General features: G+C 36.2%; 1 protein-coding gene across 10 annotated transcripts in view; it reads right to left on the bottom strand.

Annotated features, from left to right (window-relative positions):
• The window catches only part of CEP126 (centrosomal protein 126), a 116,953-nt gene that overhangs the window by 56,364 nt on the left and 42,661 nt on the right, over nt 1-17,928 (bottom strand). For all 10 annotated transcript variants that reach the window (XM_060303951.1, XM_060303953.1, XM_060303955.1 and 7 more), the window contains exon 4: nt 16,517-16,628. In XM_060303951.1, the coding sequence (XP_060159934.1) occupies nt 16,517-16,628 (112 nt within the window). The remainder of the gene's footprint in view (nt 1-16,516; nt 16,629-17,928) is intronic.

Below are 17,928 nucleotides of genomic sequence, written 5' to 3'. Positions count from 1 at the left end.
GAGTAGCCCATAAGTAACTCAAACTCACAGTTTATCATCATTCTTCCAGTTACTCTCTCCCTTAAACCTCTTTGTACTGAATGGTCCTTATTTTGTTACATGGTTTCACTATCCATTAACTGACCAAACTCCATCTCCAGAGTCATCCTTGATTCCTCCCATTCACTTTTCAGTTCTTAAAAAATTACCAAATCACATTGATTCTACCTCCTAAACAGGTCTTAAGAAGCCATTGTTTTCATTAAATAAAGTACCATTTTATCTGATTTTCCCACTTTTAGTCTTACCTTACTCTTTCTCATTCTGGCAATATTTCTAAAATGTAAATGTTATATGCTTTCTTCAAATTTTTCAGCAATTGTTTTTAGGACAAACTCCTTAACAAGGCTCTTCATGATTTAACTCATGGTTTCCTTTCTAAACAACCTAACTGCCTACAATTTCTCACTGTACACACTAGTCAAAATGAACTACCTATGAACTTATGGTTACCAGCGGGGAAGGGTGGGGTGGAGGGATAGACTTGGGATTGACATGTATGCACTACTTTATTTAAAATAGATAACCAACAAGGACCTACTGTATAGCACAGGGAACACTGCTCAATATTCTGTAATAACCTAAATGGGAAAATAAATTGCAAAAGAATAGATACATGTATATGCATGACTGAATCACTTTGCTGTACATCTGAAACTAACACAACAATGTTAATCAACTATGCTCCAATATAAAATAAAATAAAATTAAAAACAAACAAAAAACCCCACAAAATGAACGACCTACTTTCAGCTCCCTTAATACAACATGTCCTTTCATACCTTCTTTCCTTTTCATGCACTACTTGTTCCCTCTTTCTGGAGTTCCCTCTTTCTGGAGTTCCCTCTCAATGTCTTGATGAATATCTTTCTCATCTATTAAACTTCAGGTCAAGTTTATATCCTCTGAGAAGTTTTCATTATGCCAGTGATGTTTCTGTATTCAAAGTATTTATTGAATACCTCCAACATGCATAGCACTGAGCTAAGCACCATAGGGAATATCTGCATGTGTAAGATTTAGCCATTGTTCTCTACAATACTACAATCTGGTTGGGGAGACATAAGTACACATAAAAATTGAGCAACATACACAATCAGGACTTTAAAATTTATTTCCATAGCCTTGACCTCTTGTTTCATCTTAGGTCAAACTGGTTTTATACATTTCTACTTGGATATTTACTCCCTAAACTCAGAAGGCTCAAATGACGTTTAATAATATCTTGCCAAACCTGTACGTTTTCATTACATTCTTTTTAATTTTTAAATTCAAGTTCCCTCAATTATCAAAGACTCAAAATTTCAGGTTCTTTTGATTTTTCTGTTTTTTTCATTTTCATTATTCCACCATACACCAAAGTCATAATCTAGTCTTTCCATGAAATACCTTTTCCTTCTGTCTTTCTTTTCTATTTCACTACCACCCTTTTAACATAGGTCCTTTTAAACTCATGGCTGGATACCTCTTGATTTTCCTGCACTGTTTTATCCAAACTCCAGTTGTTTTTTTTTTACTATCAAGGGACATTTTATTCTATATGAAACCTATCACATTACTCTTATTTTTTAAAATTAATTTATTTTTTGTTGATCTATAATATTGTGTTAAATTCAGGTATATGGCAACTGATTCAGTATTTTTGCAGATTATGCTCCATTACAGGTAAGATAATGGGCACAATTTCCTATGCTATACAGTATATTCTTATTGTTTATCTATTTTATATATAGTAGTTTGTATCAGCTAATCTCATATCCCTAACTTGTCCTTCCCCCCCTCTCCTCTGGCAACCATAAGTTTGTTTCTCTATCTGTGTGTCTTTATGTTTTGCATGGACATCCATACGTATTATTATTTAGATTTCACATGTAGGTAATATCATACAGTATTTTGTCTTTGTCTGACTTACTTCATTAAGCATTGTATCCTCTAGGTCCATCCATGTTGCTGCAAATGGCAGAATTTCATTCTTTTTTATGGCTGAGTAATATTCCACCACATATATAAAACACATCTTCTTAATCCAATCATCTGGGAACCTGGGATGCTTCCATGTCTTGGCTATTGTAAACGGTGCTGCTATGAACATTGGGGTGCGTTTATGTTTTTGAATTAGTGATTTCATTTTTTCCAGATATATACCCATGAGTGGAATTACTGGATCATACGGTAGTTCTATTTTTAGTTTTTTGAGGAATCTCCATACTGTTTCCCATGGTGGTTGCACCAGTTTACATTCCCACCAATAGTGTACTAGGGTTCCCTTTTCTCCACATCCTCTTCAATATTTGTTATTTGTATACATTTTGATGATGGCCATTCTGACAGGTGTAAGGTGATACGTCATTGTGGTTTTGATTTGCATTTCTCTACTAAGTCGAAAGTGATGTTGAGCATCTTTTCATATGCCTGTTGGCCATCTGTATGTCTTCTTTGGAAAAACATCCATTCAGGTCTTCTGTCTGTTTTTTGATTGGGTTGTTTCTTTTTGCTGTATTGAGTTGAGTTGTATGAGCTGTTTATATATTTTTGCTATTAACCCCTTACCCCTTGTAAAAAATATTTACAAATATTTTCTCCCATTGAGTAGGTTGTCTTTTTGCTTTGTCTATGGTTTCCTTTGTTGTGCAAAGGGTTTTATGTTTAATTAGATCCAATCTGTTTATTTTTGCTCTTATTTCCTTTGCTTTAGGAGACAGATCCAAAAAAATATTGCTATAATTTACATCAAAGAGCATTACCCTTACGTTTTCTTCTAGTTTTATGGTTTCCAGTCTTACATTTAGGTCTTTAATCCATTAAGAGTTTATTTTTGCATACAGTGTTAGAGAATGTTTTAATTTCATTCTTTTACATGTAGCTGTCCAGTTTTCCCTGGACTATGTGTCTTTTCTCCATTGTATATTCTTGCCTCCTTTGTCATTGGTTAATTGACCATAAGTGTGTGGGTTTATTTCTGGGCTCTCTGTTCTGTTCCATTCCATTAATCTATGTGTCTGTTGTTGTGCCAATACCACGTTGTTTTGATTACTGTAGCTTTGTAGTATAGTCTGAAGTCTGGGAGGGTTATGCCTCTAGCTTTGTTCTTTTTACTCAGGATTGCTTTGGCAATTCAGCATCTTTTGTGATTCTATATAAGTTTTAGGATTATTTGTTCTAGTTCTATGAAAAATGTCATGGGTATTTTGATAGAGAGTGCTTAAATCTGTAGATTGCTTTGGGTAGTATGTCTATTTTAATAATATCACTCCCTCCAACCCAAGAGCATGGGATATCTTTCCATTTTTTTGGATCATCTTCAATTTCCTTTATCAGTGTTTTATAGTTTTCAGAGTACAGGTCTCTCACCTCCTTGGTTAAGTTTATTCCTAAGTATTTTATTTTCTTATGTGATTATAAACAGGATTGTTTACTTTCTCTTTCTGATATTTCATTACTAGTGTATAGAAAGACAACAGATTTCTGTATATTATTCTTGTATCCTGCAACCTTTCTGAATACATCAGTTCTAATAGTTCTTCGGTGGAGACTTTAGGGTTCTCTATATAGAGTGTCATGTCATCTGCAAATAGTGACAGTTTTACCTCTTCCTCTTAAAATCTGCATATATTTTATTACTTTTTCTTGTCTGATTGCTGTGGTTAGGACTTCCAACACTATGTTAAACAGAAGTAGCAAAAGTGGGCATTCTTGTCTTGTTCCTGATTTTAAAGAAAAACTTTCATTTTTCATAATTGAGTATGATTTGGCTGTGGGTTTGTCATAAATGAACTTTATTATGTTGAGATATGTTCCCTCCATACAAACTTTGATGAGAGTTTTTATGATAAATATTGAATTTTGTTAAATATTTTTTCTGTATCTATAGAGACAATCATAATTTTTATCTTTCCTTTTCTAAATGTGGTGGATCCTAGTGATTGATTTGTGAATGTGAACAACTCTTGTGACCCTGGAATAAATCCAACTTGATCATGATATATGATCCTTTTTATGTATTGTTGGATTCAGTTTGTGAATATTTTGTTGAAGATTTCTGCATCTATATTCATCAAAAATACTGGCCTGTAATTTAATTTCTTTGTAGTGTCTTTGCATGGTTTTGGTATCACAGTAAGTGTGGCCTTGTAGAATGAATCTGGGAGTGTTCTATCCTCTTAAAGTTTTGGAATAGTTTGATTAGGACAGTTATTAGTTCTTCTTTATACATTTGATAGAATTCCCCTGTGGAGCTGTCCCATCCTGGAATTTTGATTGCTGGGAGTCTTTTTTTAATTGCAAATTTTATTTCACATCTAGTGACTGGTCTGTTCAAATTGTCTGTTTCTTCTTGACTCAGTTTTTGTAAGCTCTATGTTTGTAGAAATTTGTCCATTTCTTCTAGGTTGTCCAGTTTGTTGGCTATAACTGATCATAGTATTCTCTTATGGTTTTATTTTTTTTTAACATCTTTATTGAAGTATTATTGCTCTACAATGGTGTGTTAGTTTCTGCTTTATAACAAAGTGAATCAGTTATACATATACATATGTTCCCATATATCTTCCCTCTTGCGTCCCTCTCTCTCTCACCCTCCCTATCCAAACACTCTAGGTGGTCACAAAGCACCGAGCTGATCTCCCTGTGCTATGTGGCTGCTTCCCACTAGCTATCTATTTTACGTTTGGTAGTGTATATATGTCCATGCCACTCTCTTTGGCACAGCTTACCCTTCCCCATCTGCATATCCTCAAGTCCATTCTCTAGTAGATCTGTGTCTTTATTCCCTTCTTGCCCCAGGTTCTTCATGACCTTTTTAATTTTTTTTCTTAGATTCCATATATATGTGTTAGCATACGGTATTTCTTTTCCTCTTTCTGACTTACTTCACTCTGTATGACAGACTCTAGGTCCATCCACCTCACTATAAATAACAATTTCGTTTCTTTTTATGGCTGAGTAATATTCCATTGTATATATGTGCCACATCTTCTTTATCCATTCATCCATTGATGGACACTTAGGTTGTTTCCATCTCCTGGCTATTGTAAATAGAGCTGCAATGAACATTTTGGTACATGACTCTTTTTGAATTATGGTTTTCTCAGGGTATATGCCCAGTAGTGGGATTGCTGGGTCGTATGGTAGTTCTACTTTTAGTTTTTTAAGGGACCTCCATACTGTTCTCCATAGTGGCTGTACCAATTCACATTTCCACCAGCAGTGTTCCCTTTTTTCCACACACTCTCCAGGATTTATTGTTTCTAGATTTTTTGATGATGGCCATTCTGACCAGTGTGAGATGATATCTCATTGTAGTTTTGATTTGCATTTCCCTAATGATTAATGATGTTGAGCATTCTTTCATGTGTTTGTTGGCAGTCTGTATATCTTCTTTGGAGAAATGTCTGTTTAGGTCTTCTGCCCATTTTTGGATTGGGTTGTTTTTTTGTTATTGAGCTGCATGAGCTGCTTGTAAATTTTGGAGATTAATCCTTTGTCGGTTGCTTCATTTGCAAATATTTTCTCCCATTCTGAGGGTTGTCTTTTGGTCTTGTTTATGGTTTCCTTTGATGTGCAAAAGCTTTGAAGTTTCATTAGGTCCCATTTGTTTATTTTTGTTTTTATTTCCATTACTCTAGGAGGTGAGTCAAAAAGGATCTTGCTGTGATTTATGTCATAGAGTGTTCTGTCTATGTTTTCCTCTAAGAGTTTGATAGTTTCTGGCCTTACATTTAGGTCTTTAATCCATTTTTAGCTTATTTTTGTGTATGGTGTTAGGGAGTGATCTAATCTCATACTTTTACATGTACCTGTCCAGTTTTCCCAGCACCACTTATTGAAGAGGCTGTCTTTTCTCCACTGTATATTCCTGCCTCCTTTATCAAAGATAAGGTGACCATATGTGCATGGGTTTATCTCTCGTCTTTCTATCCGGTTCCATTGATCTATATTTCTGTTTTTGTGCCAGTACCATATTGTCTTGATTACTGTAGCTTTGTAGTATAGTATGAAGTCAGGGAGTCTGATTCCTCCAGCTCCAGTGTTTTTCCTCAAGGCTGCTTTGGCTATTCGGGGTCTTTTGTGTCTTCATACAAATTTTAAGATTTTTTGTTCTAGTTCTGTAATAAATGCCATTGGTAATTTGATAGGGATTGCGTTCAATCTGTAGATGGCTTTGGGTAGTATAGTCATTTTCACGATGTTGATTCTTCCAATCCAAGAGCATGGTTTATCTCTCCATCTGTTTTTATCATCTTTAATTTCTTTCATGAGTGTCTTATAGTTTTCTGCATACAGGTCTTTTACCTCCTTAGGTAGGTTTATTCCTAGGTATTTTATTCTTTGTGTTGCAATGGTAAATGTGAGTGTTTCCTTAATTTCTCTTTCAGATTTTTCATCGTTAGTGTATAGGAATGCAAGAGATTTCTGTGCATTAATTTTGTATCCTGAAACTTTACCAAATTCATTGATTAGCTCTAGTAGTTTTCTGGTGGCATCTTTAGGATGCTCTGTGTATACTATTATGTCATCTGCAAACAGTGACACTTTTACTTCTTCTTTTCCAATTTGTATTCCTTTTATTTCTTTTTCCTCTCTGATTGCCGTGGCTAGGACTTCCAAAACTATGTTGAATAATAGTGGCAAGAGTGGACATTCTTGTCTTATTCCTGATCTTAGAGGAAATGCTTACAGTTTTCACCATTGAGAATGATGTTTTCTGTGGGTTTGTCATATATGGCCTTTATTATGCTGTGGTAGGTCCCCTGTATGCCTACTTTCTGGAGAGTTTTTTTATTATATATCGGTGTTGAATTTTGTCAAAAGCTTTTTCTGCATCTACTGAGATGATCATATGGTTTTTATTCTTCAATTTGTTAATATGGTGTATCACATTGATTGATTTGTGTATATTGAAGAATCCTTGCATCCCTGGGATAAATCCCACATGATCATGGTGTATGATCCTTTTAATGTGTTGTTGGATTCTGTTTGCTAGTGTTTAGTTGAGAATTTTTGCATCTATATTCATCAGTGATATTGGTCTGTATTTTTTTTTTTTTTGGTAGTATCTTTGTCTGTTTTTGGTATCAGGGTGATGGTGTTCTCATAGAATGAGTTTGGGAGTGTTCCTTCTTCTGCAAGTTTTGTGAAGAGTTTGAGAAGAATAGGGGTTAGCTCTTCTCTAACTGATAGAATTCACCTGTGAAGTCATCTGGGTCCTGGACTGTTGTTTGGAAGATTTTTAATCACAGTTTCAATTTCATTACTAGTGATTGGTCTGTTTATATTTTCTATTTCTTCCTGGTTCAGTCTTGGAAGGTTGTACCTTTCTAAGAATTTGTCCATTTCCTCCACGTTGTCCATTTTACTGGCATAGAGTTGCTTGTAGCAGTCTCTTAGGATGCTTTGTATTTCTGCGGTGTCTGTTGTAACTTCTCCTTTTCCATTTCTAATTTTATTGATTTGAGTCCACTCCCTCTTTTTCTTGATGAGTGTGGCTAATGGTTTATCAATTTTGTTTATCTTCTCAAAGAATCAGCTTTTAGTTTTATTGATCTTTGTTACTGTTTTCTTTGTTTCTATTTCATTTATTTCTGCTCTGATCTTTAGGATTTCTTTCCTTTTACTAACTATGGGTTTTGTTTGTTCTTCTTTCTCTAGTTCCTTTAGGTGTAAGGTTAGATTGTTTATTTGAGATTTTTCTTGTTTCTTGAGGTAGGCTTTCATTGCTATAAACTTCCCTCTTAGAACTGCTTTTGCTGCATCCCATAGGTTTTGAATCATCGTGTTTTTGTTGTAATTTGTCACTAGATATTTTTTAATTTCCTCTTTGATTTCTTCAGTAATCTCTTGGTTATTTAGTAACGTATTGTTTAGCTTCCATGTGTTTGTGTTTTTTACAGTTTTTCTCATGAAATTGACTTGTAATCTCATAACGTTGTGGTCAGAAAAGATGCTTGATATGATTTCAGTTTTCTCAAATTTACTGAGGCTTGATCTGTTACCCAAGATGTGATCTATCTTCGAGAATGTTCCATGTGCATTTGAGAAGAAAGTGTAATATGTTTTTTTTGGATGGAATGTCATATAAATAGCAATTAAATCTATCTGGTCTATTGTGTCATTTAAAGCTTGTGTTTCCTTATTAATTGTCTGTCTGGATGATCTCTCCATTGGTGTAAGTGAGGTGTTAACGTCCCCCACTATTATTGTGTTACTGTTGTTTTCCTCTTTTATAGCTGTTAGCAGTTGCCTTATGTATTGAGGTGCTTCTATGTTGGGTGTATATATATTTACAGTTGTTCTATCTTCTTCTTGGATTCATCACTTGAACATTATGTAGTGTCCTTCATTGTCTCTTGTAACATTCTTTATTTTAAAGCCTATTTTATCTGAAATGAGTATTGCTACTACAGCTTTCTTTTGACTTCCATTTGCATGCAATATCTTTTTCCATCCCTTCACTTTCAATCTGTATGTGTCCCTAGGTCTGAAGTGGGTCTCTTTTAGACAGCATATATATGGGTCTTGTTTTTGTATCCATTCAGTGAGCTTGTGTCTTTTGGTTGCAGCATTAATCCATTCACGTTAAAGGTAATTATCCATACGTATGTTCATATTACCATTTTCTTAATTGTTATGGGTTTGTTTTTGTAGGTCCTTTTCTTCTTTTGTGTTTCCCACTTAGAGAATTTCCTTTAGTATTTGTTTCAAAGCTCGTCTGGTGGTGCTGAATTGTCTTAGCTTTTGCCTGTCTGTAAAGCTTTTGATTTCTCCTTTGAATCTCAATGAGATCCTTGCTGGGGAGAGTAATCTTGGTTTCAGATTTTTCCCTTTCATCACTTTAAGTGTATCATGCCACTCCCTTCTGGCTTGTAGAGTTTCTGCTGAGAAATCAGCTGTTAACCTTATGGGAGTTCCCTTGTATGTTATTTTTCATTTTTCCCTTGTTGCTTTCAATAAGTTTCCTTTGTCTTTAATTTTTTGTAAATTTGATTACTATGTGTCTTTGCGTGTTTCTCCTTGGGTTTATCCTCCCTGGGACTCTCAGCGCTTCCTGGACTTGGGTGGTTATTTCCTTTCCCATGTTAGGGAAGTTTTCGACTATAATCTCTTCAAATATTTTCCTGGGTCCTTTCTCTCTCTCTTCTCCTTCTTGGACCCCTGTAATTAGAATGGTGGTGTATTTAATGTTGTCCCCAAAGTCTCTTAGGCTGTCTTCATTTCTTTTCATTCTTTTTTCTTTATTCTGCTCTGCGGTAGTTATTTCCACTATTTTATCTTCCAGGTCACTCACCCATACTTCTGTCTCAGTTATTCTGCTATTGATTCCTTCTAGTGTATTTTTCATTTCAGTTATTGCATTGTTCATCTCTGTTTGTTTGTTCTTTAATTCTTGTAGGTGTTTTTTCTTTAATTTTTCTAGGTCTTTGTTAAACATTTCTTGCATCTTCTCGATCTTTGCCTCCATTCTTTTTCTGAGGTCCTTGATCATCTTCACTATCATTTTTTTGCATTCTTTTTCTGGAAGGTTGCCTATCTCCACTTCATTTTTTTTTGTTTTTCTGGGGTTTTATATTGTTCCTTTATCTGGTACATAGCTCTCTGCCTTTTCATCTTGTCTATCTTTCTGTGAATGTGGTTTTTGTTCCATAGCCTGCAGGACTGTAGTTCTTCTTGCTTCTGCTGTCTGCCCTCTAGTGGATGAGGCTATCGAAGAGGCTTGTGTAAGTTTCCTGATGGGAGGGACTGATGGTGGGTAGAGCTGGGGGTTGCTGTGCTGGGCAGAGCTCAGTAAAACTTTAATCAGCTTGTCTGCTGATGGGTGGGGCTGGGTTCCCTCCCTGTTGGTTGTTTGGCCTGAGGCGATCCAACACTGGAGCCTACCCGGCTCTTTGGTGGGGCTAATGGTGGACTCTGGGAGGGCTCACGCGAAGGAGTACTTCCCAGAACTTCTACTGCCAGTGTCCTTTTCCTCACGGTGAGCCACAGCCACCCCCCACCTCTGCAGAAGACCCTCCAACAGTAGCAGGTCTCGTTCAGTCTCCTATGCGGTCACTGCTCCTTCCCCTTGGTCCCAGTGTGCACACTACTTTGTGTGTGCCCTCCATGAGAGGAGTCTCTGTTTCCCCCAGTCCTGTCGAAATCCTGCAATCAAATCTCTCTAGCTGTCAAAGTCTGATTCTCTAGGAATTCCTCCTCCCATTGCCAGACCCCCAGGTCGGGAAGCTTGACGTTGGGCTTAGAACCTTCATTCCAGTGGGTGGACCTCTGTGGTATGAGTGTTCTCCAGTTTGTGGGTCACCCGCCCAGCAGATATGGGATTTGATTTTATTGTGATTGAGCACCTCCTACTGTCTCATTGTAACTTCTTCTTTGACTTTCAATGTGGGGTATTTTTTCGGTGAGTTCCAATGTCTTCCTGTCAATGATTGTTCAGCAGTTAGCTGTGATTCCGGTGCTCTCACAAGAAGGAGTGAGCACACGTCCTTCTACTCCGCCATCTTGAACCAATCTTTCTGTCAGTTTCTTTTTTGTATGTAGATTCATTTGCATTATTTTTTAGATTCCATGTGTATGTGATATCATTATTTCCTTCCTTCTGCTGACTTTGGGCCTTGTTTGTTCTTTGTCTAATTCTTTTACATGGTAGGTTAGGTTGTTTGAGATTTTCCTTATTTCTCGAGGAAGGCCTGTTTTGCTATGAATTTCCTTCTTAGAACTGCTTTTGCTGTATCCCCCAAATTTTGGAAAGTTGTTTTCTACTTTCATTTGTTTTGAGGTATTTTCTGATTTACTCTTTGATTTCGTCATTGACCCTTGGTATTTAGTTGCATGTTGTTTAGTCTCCATGTGTTTGTTCTTTTCTGTTTTTCTTTCTGTAGTTGATTTCTAATTGATACCACTGAGGTTGAAAGAAATGCTTGATATAATGTCTATCCTCTTAAATTTGTTGAGGCTTGTTTTGTGACCTAGTATGTGATATATCCTGGAGAACATTGCATGTGCACTTGAAAAGAATGTGTATTCTGCTGGTTTTGGATGAAATGTCCTGAAGATATCAGTTAAGTCCAACTAGTCATGCTGTGTCATTTAGGACCACTATTGCCTTACTGATTTTCTTTCTAGATGATTTGTCCATTGATATCCATGGGGTGTTAAAGTCTCCTACAATTATTGTACTATTGTCAATTTCTCCCTTTATGTCTGTTAGTATTTTCTTTATACATTTAGTTGCTCCTGTATTGGGTGTGTATATGTTAAAGAGTATATATCCTCTTCTTGTATTGATCCCTTTAAATCATTATATAATGCTCTTTTTGTCTTTCATTATAGCCTCTGTTTTATTTTGTCTGATAAGAGTATTGCTAGCCCTGCTTTCTTGTCATTTCCATTTGCATGAAATATCCTTTTCTATCCCCTTACTTTCAGTTTGTTTGTGTCTTTTGCCCTGAAGTGAGTCTCTTGTAGGCAGCATATTGAAGGGTCTTGTTCTTTTTTTTTTTTTAACCAATCAGCTATCCTATTTCTTTTGATTAAAGCATTAATCCATTGATATTTAGAGTAATTTATTGATAGGTATGTACTTATTGCCATTTTATTACTTGTTTTCCAGTTGTTTTGTATTTTTTCCTCTGTTGATTTCTTCTTTTTGTTTCTCCCATTATGGTTTGATGATATTCTTTTGTAGTATGCTTGAGTTTCTTTCTTTTTGGTCGTTGTGTATCTATTGTAGGTTTTTGCTTTGTGGTTACCATGGGGTTCATATATGTTAACTCATAATTATATCTACTTGCTTTGAACTCATAGTCATTTAACTTTGAACACATTCTAAAAGATCTACTTTTTTTACTCCCCTCTCCCATATTTTGTTTTTGATGTATTTTTTACAGCTTCATGTTTATCCCATAAGTATTTATTGTAGTAGGAGTTGCTTTTACAACTTTTTGTCTTTTAATCTATGTACTGGCTTATTTAAGTGATCTTCAATCCCCATACATATGTCTTTCCTATTGGGATTTTCCCCTTTCTGATAGATTCTTACTTCTTTTCCATTTTGAGAAGACCCATCAACATTTCTTTTAGGGTAGGTTTAGTATTGCTGAATTCTTTTAGTTTTTGCTTGTCTGAGAAGTTCTTTATCTCACCTTCTATTCTAAATGATAATCTTGCTGGGTAGACAATCTTAGGTTGCAGGTTCCTCTGCCTTTTTACTGTATTTAACTTTCTGTATCTCTATGATTTTGGGTGAAACAGTTACCTATTGTGGTCTTGAAGGGGTGTTCTTATGTGGGTGTGTCCCTATGCAGACTGTGTGTGCCCAGTGCATTTGGTGGATTTGATGTGGATGCCAGTCATATCTTTCCTCATGGTATGCTGGCCTCTATCACCTTGGTAGGGAATGTGGCTAGTAATGGAGGAGTTAGAGCCTGTGTGGGGCATGAGATGTACTTCCACTCTGCTTAGTGGCCATCACTGCCCTGTCAGGGGTGAGATCTGCTCTGAAGTTGCTGAAGCAGAGGCCCTGAGATTTCGGCTCAAGCTGGTTCTGCTTCCTTTAAGTGTGTGTTTTTCCTACTTCTTGCACCGGGCCTTTGACCCAAAGGTGGGGAGTGCTGAAGCAAATGGGGCTCAGGTGCTTATAGAGGGCTGATATGCTGCCCTGTAGGCATCTGTGACTCCACTCAGATGTAGCCTAAGTTTGCATCTTTTCCCCTGTTGTGATTGTCCCAGATCTAGTGTAAGGCTATGGCATGGAGTGGGAGGGGTTGGAGCGTTTGCTTGTCTGGAACTGGGGAGCATGGAATGGTGGTCATGGGAGTTCAAGCACCTGCACTGCCATCAGAAATCTGGGCTGCTTCTGGGGTGCTGTTTAAGTAACTGCCAACAATGGACACTGTTCCACTTAGACCACACCCCAGACCCTAGGTAGCCTCTGCATCTTTAGATTGAGTCTTTTCCCAGGTCCTGTCTGGCCTAGATCCAGGGCCAAGCTGTGGCTTGGAGTGAGCAGGGCTTGACATTCACTCGGCTCAGACTGGGGGGTGTGGCAAGGCAGCAGCCATGAGGGCACACCTTTCTCTGCCCTGTCTGGTGGTAAGCTAACACTTGCACATTCCTCATGAGTGGAGTCTAGGCTTCTCTAGCCTTTCAGTGGTTCTCCAAGCAGCCAAAGGTGCTTGTCTCCTATATGTAGGACCCCAGGAGGGGGACGTCCAGTCTGTGGCTTGACCCACTCACTTCCCAGGGTGAATGTCTGCCTGTGTGATCTCCATTTTCCTCTTAGTCCTCTCCCAGAGGCACAGGCCTCTTACCTGATGCTTTTCTTGCCATCCTAGCCAATTACATGTGTATCTTTCTTACAGCCTTGGTTGTATAGGAGTCCTTCTACATGTTTCCAGTTAGTTTTCCATTAGAATTGTTCCACATGTGGATGTATTTTTGAATTCTTTGTCAGGGGAGGTAAGCTCACATCCTCTTCATCTCCCACCTTCCCTACTCCAATTCTTACACTTCTATTTGATCAATATTCTTAAACTCTTATTTATGTCTCTTCTCTGCTGTGAAAAGGCATTTTCATTTTTTCTTCTCTCATCTTTTCCTTCTAACCACTGAAAATATTTTTATTCTTTGTCAGATTTATCCTTTTCTCACTATACAAAATAGTACTATTTTAGTTTAGGCAGTAATGATCTATCCCTTGGATTAGCCCATTAAGTTTTTTTAGTCTCCTTGCTTCCAATTTCTTTCCACTCTTTTCATTCTCCAACATTCATACCAATTATCTTTCAATAATAATAAAGAGGATTATATCACTTCATGCTTAAAAACCTCCACTGATTCTCTACTAGTTATAGGATAGAAATTAAAAGTTCCTAGACATACAAGCATTTCATATCTGATCTCAATCTACATTTCTAGATAATCTCCTGTCCTACCAGCAACACATACTACAGTCCTGCCACTCTGAACAAGTTCTATTTCCTTAGGTGTCTTTGTCTTTTACAACAATGTAGGCCTGAACATGCCTAAAATCAACCTATGCTACTTTAGAAGACAATGGGTACTCATTCTTTAAGTCTCCTCTCCAACGTCAAATTTCATAATTCTTTATCATTTTGCTAGTATTTCTGTAACTGTAACTACCATTAAAGAGTATTATAATGTAACTGCAAACCCTTCTTGGGCAGAGGACCATATCTCTTTCATATGTATAACCCTTGCTAATCAATGTCCAAATAATAGGTACTTAAGACACTTAACATTTTTATTCTCTACTTTTCTAGATTGCAATTCTGTTACTCATCAGTTTGACATCCATATTTAAACATGATAACATCTCTTCCATCTTAAGGGAAAAAGCCATATCTTGGCCCTATATCCCCTCTGACTATTGTTCTACAGTTCTTTTCCTTTCACAGCCAAGCTACACTTGGTATTTTTTCTTTCTTGCTCTCCATTTCTTTCCAACTCATCACAATCTCTTTTCTGTCCCTATCCCTCCACTTAAATTTCTCTGACAAAAGTTGCCAGTGTGACTTTTTTGTTGTGAAGTATAGTGGACACATTGCCTCTAAGCTGGATATTTTTTCTTTGCCCCTCCTGATTCACTTCCCATACTTCTCTACTTGTCTCTGCTAGGCAGAGACCAAATGATCCCTTGCCTTTTGATTTATGGCTGACTTTGTTCCTCTGGCTTCCTCTCTTCTGGGCTTGGTTTAGTAGTGGCAATGTTACTCTACCTAGCAGCCCTCTCGTATAGCCATAGCTCTTTTCAGTTCAGGTCTGTGGTGGTAATACTGACTTTGTTGTCAGTTCTAGGGTTGCTTCATCATCCACTGTTGGCTTCCCAGTCTCCTTACTAACCTTTTTTCATTACCCCTTTTAAACATTACATGTTTTCTGCCAGTATCCTGATACAAACTTTTTTTTTTTCAAACTTTTTATTTTACTGATTCCCTAGAAGCCATTTGATCTCTGTAAACTGCTTTTTTCCCCATGAAAGTCTGTATTTCCTTAGTTCTACCTTCTCTTACTATATAGTCCTGTATCAATCATTCTGTTCCTATCTGTAGGCTTCTCTTTTTTTCACTTCCTTAAATGTTACTGTTCTTTCGTGTTCTAACCTAGTTCTGTTGTCATAGTATATGATCTCCACAGGTGATCTCATCCATTGTTTTGGCTTCAAATGTCTTAAGCCTAGATCTTTCTCTTGAGCTCTAGACCCATATAATTTCAATTACATATATTGAAATAGCCTCCTGTTTTGTCCTCTTTCAATCAGTTATCAACACTTGTTCACAATAGATTGGAAAGATATGTTAAAAAAGAAAAGTTGATCTTATCTCCCATCTGCTCAAATCCTTAACTTCTCCTAAATGCTCAGGATAAAGTTTATATTCCTTAGCATGTAGGTCATTTACCTCTCCAATCTCACATCTAGTGAGCTATTGGTATTCTGCATTCTATTATTCAGCCATCTCTGACTCCTAGAACACATCATTCCTTCTGTTACTCTTGGCCTTTCCACATGCTCATCCCTCTGTCTGGAATACCAACTATCCACTTGTTTCATGATTAACTTCTATTTTCTTCAAAGTTTTGCTGAAGAGTTTTTTATTCCATGAAGTCTTTCTTGAACTATAATAAAGACTGAATGAATTTAATCGTTCTTAGATCTGATCAAGGGAACTATTTGCCACAGGTATTCTAAAAATGGAAGTACTTTAGTAAATAACATTATAAACAGGTAAAATATTAACATAAATTACATATGAATTGTAGACATCATTACATAAATTAATATTAAATATTATTATCATTACCCATTTGGTACTGTTCTATACTTTTTGAAGCATTATTTTACTTCTCTCCTAGATTATACTCTTGGGATTATATTTTTGAATATTACACTTCTCCATATCCCCTTCTCAATGCCTGATATAATGCTATGTACATAGGTTCAAGAAACATTTATAATAAATAAATGGAAAATACAGGATGTCAGAGGGTACTCTCTGGTTGGTTGGTCCATCCTATTGCTTCAAGATAATTCATTTAAACTAACCTGGAGAGGAACCAGGAGGGACTGTAGCTTTTTAAAGATATCCAGGAAAGATTTTCAGTGAGGAAAAACCCATTTCTACCATAAAGTTACTCCTCTTACCTAAATTTATATCATTACAACTCAAATTTTTTTTTTCTCTCAGTAAAACCAATATCAATATTTTTAAATGGGTTTTATGATAATTCCCATAGAAAAGTACTAACATAGGCAGCATTGTAATACCAAAGACAACAAATTAAAATTCCTTACTCTTGAAGCAGCTTATATTGTACTCTACCACAATTCAATGTGTGAAAATAAAATAGTAAACTCTAAAACAGAGGTAAGGAGTAACTGATGAAAAGGCCTACAAACTCAGCAACTAGAGAACTATTTAATTATTATATATTAGTAAATTACACATGATAATCATAAATTACTTACCTCCAGCCTATTATTGGTCTGTGGGAAGAGGGAAGGTTTACCTCTGATTTTAAGTTGGATTCCTGAATTTGTTTGAGGGCCTCTTCTAATGGAGGAACTGGTTTTTGAAAAACTAAGGGGATAATAAAGGTCAAATAGTACAGAAGCACTTCATCTTCAACACTCTCTTTATATATAACTTAATTGGTCAATGATAAAATACTACCTTAAAATTTTTGTAAAAAATATTTTTTAGAATAGTGTAAATATTTTAAATGTAGACACCCAATTCCCCAATAAGAAACAGTTACCTCAAAATTATCATCACCAATTTTAAGAATATTTATTTGGAAAAATGAAACATTGAGAAATGTCCAGCCTTTTTAGTGTGGCATGCAAACTCCATGATATCTGATTTCATAGTTCCATAAACTTCTGACAAAATTTATAAATATTCTTATGAAGAAAAGGGGAAGATATAAAAACACCATTTAACATTTATTGAGCATTTACTGTTAAAGACATTATTTTTAAGCACTGTATAAGTATTAACTAATTTAATTCTTACTAAGGCCTTTGAGGCAGATGCTATTTGAATCTCCATTTTGCATCTGAGGAAACTGAAGCATAGAGAAGCTAAGTAACTTGTTCAAGGTCATACATTATATGGACACTCCTCCACATACCACTCTGCACAACCTCTAATCCAACCCTAGATCCCATAAGTATCCACTTTCCCAAGAATTTCCATTGTGCACTTTGGTACACACTTTCTTGTTTCAGTTGAAACATAGCTTCTTTTTAAAGGATATTGCTTTTCCTTCAGCCCTCTTATGGGGAGGCACAAATAACTAAAAATAACTCAACGTCTGAAGGTAGAATAGGTGACTTTCTAGCTCTCCAATGACACTACCAAACTGTTTCCTCCTTTCTTCTTTAAAAAACCCATGTCCTCAGACTTTTCCACTATTATAGTGTTTGTTATTTACCTTAAAATGTTTAAGCAAAACCAGTATATTTTTATGAATGGGTTAGTTCAAACTTGAACTCTAGAGTCAAGGGGTGATTGCATAAAATACCAGTGAAAAATGCACAGTTACAAGATGGTTTGCTGGATATTCTAATCATAAAGGGCCAATCCTCTTGAGGCAGAAACTATCAAGCTTTAGATTTTGATTGTTTTTCTAATTAGCATAATCAATGTCTCAAATGGTTCCTTATTGGAAAAACTAATGGCCAGTTGCACAGCCTGATGAATGTTAAAAATGGATTTTCTTTGTTGAAATTTAAGATACTTAAGTGGACTTTCCTAAAATATTTTAATCACTCTCTACCCTTGCATGAACAGAGAATAAGAATCTAGGGAGGTCTATACCCTATACCCTTACAGATGGTATTGAGGTTTGATCTCTGATTAGTCTTGGCTCCAGCTG

This window comes from Globicephala melas, chromosome 8 (assembly GCF_963455315.2).
Source record: "Globicephala melas chromosome 8, mGloMel1.2, whole genome shotgun sequence".
Classification (NCBI taxonomy): Eukaryota; Metazoa; Chordata; class Mammalia; order Artiodactyla; family Delphinidae; genus Globicephala; species Globicephala melas.
The sequence above is the reverse complement of the archived record's forward strand: the minus strand, read 5'-3'. Positions and strand labels throughout refer to the sequence as shown.